General features: G+C 34.6%; 1 protein-coding gene across 1 annotated transcript; it reads right to left on the bottom strand.

The window, feature by feature from the left end:
* Positions 1 to 1,274: 1,274 nt before the first annotated feature.
* Positions 1,275 to 6,391, bottom strand: LOC140758179 (uncharacterized). The gene is made up of 8 exons (XM_073094266.1): positions 6,084 to 6,391; positions 5,412 to 5,936; positions 4,963 to 5,334; positions 4,828 to 4,886; positions 4,621 to 4,695; positions 4,425 to 4,527; positions 3,723 to 3,833; positions 1,275 to 1,824 (listed from the first exon to the last, which is right to left on the bottom strand). Exons 1-8 carry the CDS (start codon positions 6,150 to 6,152, stop codon positions 1,642 to 1,644), a joined length of 1,497 nt encoding a protein of 498 aa, XP_072950367.1. The 5' UTR covers positions 6,153 to 6,391; the 3' UTR covers positions 1,275 to 1,641.
* Between the last annotated feature and the right edge of the window lie 755 nt (positions 6,392 to 7,146).

Genomic DNA, 7,146 nt, shown 5'->3' on the forward strand with positions numbered 1-7,146 from the left:
ATGTTCAAATTCCATGAGATTCTGAATGCCAATCAAGGTTTTTGGGTCCAAATGGAAGCTGTCTGAAAGCCATTGCCCGTCAGGCTTTTGTAATTTAATTGTATTTAATTTTTTGATTAAGCATATAGAACTGAGTGCATATATTTTTTTATTAATTTAATTGCTTTTTTTTTTGCTTTGAATATCTATGCATGAGGAATTTACTAAAATACCCATGAAGAAAGAGTTTGACATTTTAAGCAAGGAGATTTTAGAAGGGAAAATGAGAAGGGCAAACAAGGGTAGCTTAAGTAGTTTTAATGTCAATTTTACTTTAGTAATAAGATTAATTCTAGAATAATTATTCCTTTTTTTTATTCTCAAAATAAGGTCTCGATATCATTCACTATCACATGCTTGCCGGCGAGGACTATTATAGAATGAGAAAGCCTGGAGAAGAAGGTATACTGGATTGCAAGAGGAGAGGAGAGGAGAGGGTATAGCATGCATACAATTATTATAGCATAGGGTGTTATTTAGAAATTGACCTAAAAGTCATTTTACACTACATGCAAACTAAGATCCTTTAATGGCCTATCAAGTTACACATGATTAACTCATTAGTAGTACTTGAGCAACAGTTCAAGGTGAACTTGATTGTAGGGCTTCAGGGTTAAGGGTTTGAGGTAGATTTGGGTCAGTAATCCACTATCCAGTGGACAAAATTCCTCTGCACTTAAGTGATATAATGACTGAACAGCTCTGTTACTATGTGACAATAATTTCCCTCAAAGTTCAAGCAATAAATAAAATATGCGCAATATCGTATACTAAGTATACCTTCTCTTATCTAAGAATTTCAGTAAGCACAAGCTTTGGTATGCAGTTATAATAAAAGATGAACAATTTCAAACATAGATCTTCCTGCTCTGTTGTTGCCCTGTGAAATGAACATATTTTAATTGATACATGTGTAATAATTAATCCTATATGCATGAAAAAAGAAAATTTGTCTCATAATGTCTCCAATTTCTCTGAGAATAGATTAATGTGGAAGCTTCTTGGAACATTCTGATAGCAGTTTATAGTTATGAAAAACAATAAAGGATGAGGGAATTATAATTATTTTCTTTCATTTGCAGAACAAATTATAATCCACTCTCCTTGTAAACATTTGAGATAAAAATTATATCAGCTAATGATCTCACACATTTACATTTAATTGTTTCTTAAACTTTAAAATGGATTCAAAACTCTTTCTTAGCAGTACTTGTATACTAAGATAAACACCATCCTTGCAAGAGAAATTGGTACATACCCACATGTAATATTAATTTGATTCAAAGAAATTACATAGAAAAAAAGTAACTTGCATAAGATATCTTCCAAATCATCAGATGCACAGTCATCCAAGTCCCTGGATTAGAATTCACTAAGAGACTTACTTCCTTATGCAATTAAATACAGTAGAGCTGTATGATTTGTATGTTGTCTCACACCTAAACTTTTCTCTTCTTATTATGGGTCAAGGAACAGATCATTTTTGAAGATATGAAACTGTACCATGCTATAAAGAATAAATTCATTTCCCTCTCAATTAATCCTAAATTAGCCTTCCTGAAGTAGTATTAGATCTTCATCTTAGTACAAGAAAATGTTATATTAACTGTGGTTTTTTGAAAAAGAATCTAAAGTTTGGTTTGTTCTTCCAAGACCCTTCATAACAAATGTGGATTTGCTGTTCTTGCAGAAAGGTTTCAAACCAGGTAGAGGACTGCGATCTAAGTTTGCTCTGGAATTGCTTTTCCTTCCAGGTATGGGAGATTGGGGATGCGGCGATATAATCTGCATGCATTTACAGAAACCTCAAATTAAAATGAAGAACAGAAATGAGGCGAGGGAAAATTTTAAATCAAAATTCTGAGACAATATGTTGATTTCAATGTCTTTATCATTACTAGATTGTTACTGTTTGTATCACTAAAATAACAAGGAAATAAACAGTAAACAGCTAAAAATGGAAAGATAAATTCAGTTGTCAAGATGCTATTATGATCCAGATGGATCTGAATTTGAAGTTTTGAAAGGTGCGCAAGGACCTAGCTTGCACATAAGTTAAAGAAAAGAAATGAATGAAGTTAATTTGATTTTATGGTTTTTCAAAATAACCTGACAGATTTTCAAAACAGAACCTAAGTGGCCCTTCTATGCTAAATCTTTGACAAAGAGTAAATTGATGTTGGTTGATGATTAAATCCCTACCTATGCTTCATTTGTAGGGCATTCAATTATGTTTAAAGTTTCAGGAGACATGGGACACTTTGTAGTCGTCGGTACTTTTGTTTTCTAATATTCTTTACATATAATTTAGTTGCCTAGACATAATGAATTTTCTCTATATTTTGTACTCCTCAATTGAAGATCCAAGTTCTCTCTCCTTGTTCATTATGTCCTCTTGCTCAGCTCAGTAATACTAAAACAAGCAACATGAATTATATCTTCCCTTTAATGTGTCAATAGGGTATTATTTTTATTGCTTTGGTATAGAATACCTCATTCTACAATAAGAATGCCCCCTCATTCACCAAATAAACTGATGTCCCTGTTCAAGAATCATGATCTTAAAATACATCTTCAGCCTCATGTTCAACTTTTCCTGATCCATTTTTTTGGGCCTTCAGGCTCATCATTTAAAAACCATTTGAAAGAAAATATTTAGGTTATGGCTGATAGTTAAAGTCCATGTGTTAGGAAAAAGAAAGAAGTACTGGAAGGTTGAAATTAAAAATGTTCCATGAGAAACAACAGCTATGCATGGCTGTCAAAATAATTGGCAAATTGACCCAACAAATGAGCTTTATATATAGGCACATTTCCATGTTCCTAACTATAAGATAGGATCTGAGAAATCATCTGAAAAGCTTCCAACTTTCAATTATAAATTGTTCTCTTAGTCCACACTGATTTAGCATGCTACTTCTGCACCTGTCTGTTTAGAATGTTAAGTATGAAGTGTCATTTTAGCACTACTAGTACATCCTTGAGATGTGACAGGGAACAAGGTTCAATGTATACATGATATATAATACCTTACCTTAGTATTTTTGTCCTTGTCTAAAACCATGAGTTCTAAACATGATCTTCTACTATCTCTCTTATTGGCACATCAAGATATCTTGAAAGAGGCCATATAATCTTCCAGGTTGCCTCCTTATGTGGTGCTTCAAGTTGAGATCAATGAGACATCATAATATGTAGTATGATCTTGGCTTCAAGACCTAATAGTCAGTTTCTCGACTAATTAAGATGCTAGGACTCTAAGCATTGAAGATAGACATTCTTATCATCTTGCCACTTGTTCCTTCATAATTTAATGTCTAGTTTAATGAGATGCTTGGTTCCTTTAGACAAAGTTGATCTTGGCTTCAAGAACTAACAGTCAGTTTCTCGACTAATTAAAATGCTAGGACTCTTAAGAGTTGAAGATAGACATTCTTATCATCTTGCCAATAGTTCCTTCATAATTTAATTTGTCTAGTTTAATGAGATGCTTGGTTCCTTTATACAAAGTCTCTCATATTTAAAGTAGAGCTGAAAAACTCCTAATTTAGATGAGCGGTAAAATTCTTCGGCACAATCCTATAGAAACTTCTATCTTCTTCAAGTTGTATTCATGATATTAACTACAGATAGACAGTCACCATTAATCCACATAAAATGAGAACTAAGAACAAGGGCTTTACCTTCTTATTCGCATCCTTTTCTGCTTCACTTTTGCAATAGAAATTAGGCAATGGCCTAGCTTTAAAGCAAAGGCTCTGACGGTATTCTCTTAATTCACTTTCAGCCTTGTCCTGTATAAAAAATGGTAATTAAGAGTTAATATGCCTAGGCACTTAATAAGTGCCTTTTAGAAGAATACATTTCCGAAGAGAGATAAAATGAACTGCGTAGCTGTTTAAGTTCAGTATTGTCATGAAAGACTCATGTTAAAAGCACAGCAGTTTTTGGTAAAACTGCAGCAATGAAAAAACAAAAATGTGTTTTTTTAATTATATTTTCGATTTGCCTCTTTGGTGCCATGTTCTGATTTCCAATTTAAAAAACCATGCATGTAATGGAAAATATATGAATTGTCCTCCTGACAATTGGTACAATCTAGGAAGTTCTGCAAACTGTTAGGGAAAATTAAAAACTTCTAACATCTGGGAAGCGTACACTCCAGTTTAAAAGTCTAATTGTATACTTGTGGCAAAATTGGAAATCCAAGAACTTCTGCAAACTAGTAATGGAAGATAAAAATTTCTAAGACCTAGTTACCAGACAATCCATTTAAACTTATCATAGAATTGAGGGCATAGTTGCACTCAATTAACTTATATTATGAATTATGTTCTTAAAAAGGTGAACAAGGAAGAAATTTATAATGATGGATAACTATTTACCTCCTTGCATTTTTCTGCAATTGCATCAGTTTTAGGGCGAATAAAAGGTGAGTTGACTTTGCTCTTCAATCTTCTTTCTGTAGTGCTCATAGATTTTGAGTAGCTATTACATGAACAAATATGCAATCAGTAAGTCAATTTCTTCCTCATCTTATTTGTATGATATTTCTAAGGGATCTGAGAAAGCACTATTTACTCAAATGAGAAAGTGTGTTGTTCTGCAGCTGCTGACTTTCTTCCAGAAAGTGTCAGTTCTGATAGTGGCCTACTCCTGAAATCAAGGAATACTCTGAGTAATTGCAATAAGTACATTACCAGTACTTCAGGGGTGCAACAAAATCTCTAGATGGCGTTCACAAGTTTCATCATTGCATGATGCACATTTAAGAATTTGAACCATTACCTTCCATGTCCTGATTCAGGTGTTCCCGGTACAGGCTTTGGTATTCCTTTCGAAGATGCCTGCAATCCAAAGGAAAGCTAATTTACCATTGAACACACACCATAATGAAGACTCTTATAGTAAGTAGGGAAGCACCATTGTTAATGTTTTGAGCTGAATATAGTTGTTCTTAAATGGTTTAGAAGGCTTGCTGGCAGCTTCGAATGCCTGAATCTTTGCAACAACTGATGAGCTCTTAGTTCTTGAGGGAGTGGAAGTGCCAACATGGGCACTTTTCAAATCGATAGACATGTGCATCAAATTTGGAGTTGATCTCATTTTCTCGTTCAGACTCTCTCCCCTCTTGCTTCTATTATTTGGAGTGGAGCTGTTATTTTTCATCCAATTCAAGGAAGATTGATGTTTAGATGCAGGAGAGTGTCTGTTAACTAGTGATGATTCCGAAATAGGGACTCTTCTTTTCTTCTCAACTTTATCACTGTGCTCTTGATTAGTAACAAAACTTTCCTGATAAGAGAGACAAACTTTGGATCACAAACTTCAAACAAAAAAATTAACTTCAATAAGCCCAAGATTGCTACTACCTTAAATGGTTGCTTCTCTGATGTGGGGATCCTTCCAGTCTCAACCTCGCAATTACTATTCTGGTTTTCAACATTGTCGACCATGTCCAATGATCCAACTTGCAGAGGCAAATCAATAGGATGGTCATCTTGTAGCTTCTCTACCTCTAATCCGTGGCTTTCTTCATTCAAATCACAAGAATTCGTACTAACAGCGGCGGCAACCTCGACATCTTGCACTTTATTGGCGTCTACCTCACTGCTTAATTCTTCAGATTCAACTTTTATATCAGAAGACTCCATGAAACTCTCATTTGTGATTGCATTCGCTTGTTCTTCCAATGCGGCGGCCTTGCGAGCAGCGATTTTCTTATAATGGGCTTCAAAGTAGGCTTTCTTCTGCGCAACCGAGCCCGGCCTCGAGTACTTCTCCACATCTTCCAAGTACTTGTTGTGATTGAAGGACGACCATTTTCCCCAATCCAACGACTCCGACAAGAATCTCCCAAAAGAGACCGAGTCCGCCAGTGCGGCCAGCGGATTCATCTGAGAAAATCCATCAAAGTTTCCTCAGTAGATTTCCAAGAACCCAAAACCTCCACACCATTCTTACACTCAAAATGGAAAGCGAGAAGAAGAGACCCAAAACAGAACCAAAACAAAAAACAAAGTGGGTTCACATCCTCTTATTACCTTCCTCTCACCATTGGAAGTCTCAGGAGCATGAGACGAGTCACGGAAGACACAAGCGGATTCTGCCATCTCCTCCCGCAGCAAAGAAACCTCTTCAGCTCTCACACCGCCTGCCTCCTCCCCTTCTTTCTCTTCCTAAAAATGGCGTCTGAGAGAAAAAAAAAAATTGGTTTGAAATTTGAACGAGGAGAAGAGGTAACGAGCTCTAAAACCCAAAAAGGAGGCGCCTTTTGATGAGTTCTCTTGTACGGTGTTAAATCCCAGGAGGGAGGTCTCCAAAAAGATGTCTCTTTTAGCTCAATGAACAGAATGGAAAGAAACCTTTTCTTTGGTATCTCTCCGTTGTGGATTTGCAACGTTCGAATTCCAACGTCTATGTTTTGGGTGGGAAACTTTTTCTTAATTTTAATTTAATTTCATTTGGGGAATGTGTTATATATTCCCATAAATATTATAGATGGGACCCCCTTTTTTCTTTTGATCTCAATTTTTTTATTGAGGAAACATGGTATGGATCAGGCTTACTTCTCAAATAAAATGAATTAATTTTAAAAAATTAGAAAAAATAAATGATATGGATCAAGATTTCACATCTACATGGATTTGGATGTAGATTTGCTTTGTTGGATTTGGATTAGGATCCATTATTTGGATAGTACCCCTGAATTACTACTTATTTTGAAGAGAGTTTTTGCCTAAACTAGTCTTGTTCTAATTTATTTTTACCAAAATAGATTACTCTTCGAACTTATAACCAAATTAAGTCTAATTTAATGTAGCTCTAATAAAAATACACACTAATCTGTTCAATATTTTTATCTAGTCTTAAAAAGCTAAGACTAACATTTTATATATATAAATCTTTTAACTTAATCTTTCAGCGGTTAAGAAAAAAAAAAAGTCGACGATACAAACACTAAATTGAGCCGTGTTTTAAAAAAATACTAATTAATTAGTATTTTTATTAAGACTACAGTGAAATGAATTAGGGTAAAACTCTTCAATTATATATCAAATAATCATTTTACCCTCAATTTGTTTTTCTTGGCTCACGTAATATTAT

This window comes from Typha angustifolia, chromosome 3, assembly GCF_048772165.1.
Source record: "Typha angustifolia cultivar Huaian chromosome 3, ASM4877216v1, whole genome shotgun sequence".
NCBI classification, from domain to species: Eukaryota; Viridiplantae; Streptophyta; class Magnoliopsida; order Poales; family Typhaceae; genus Typha; species Typha angustifolia.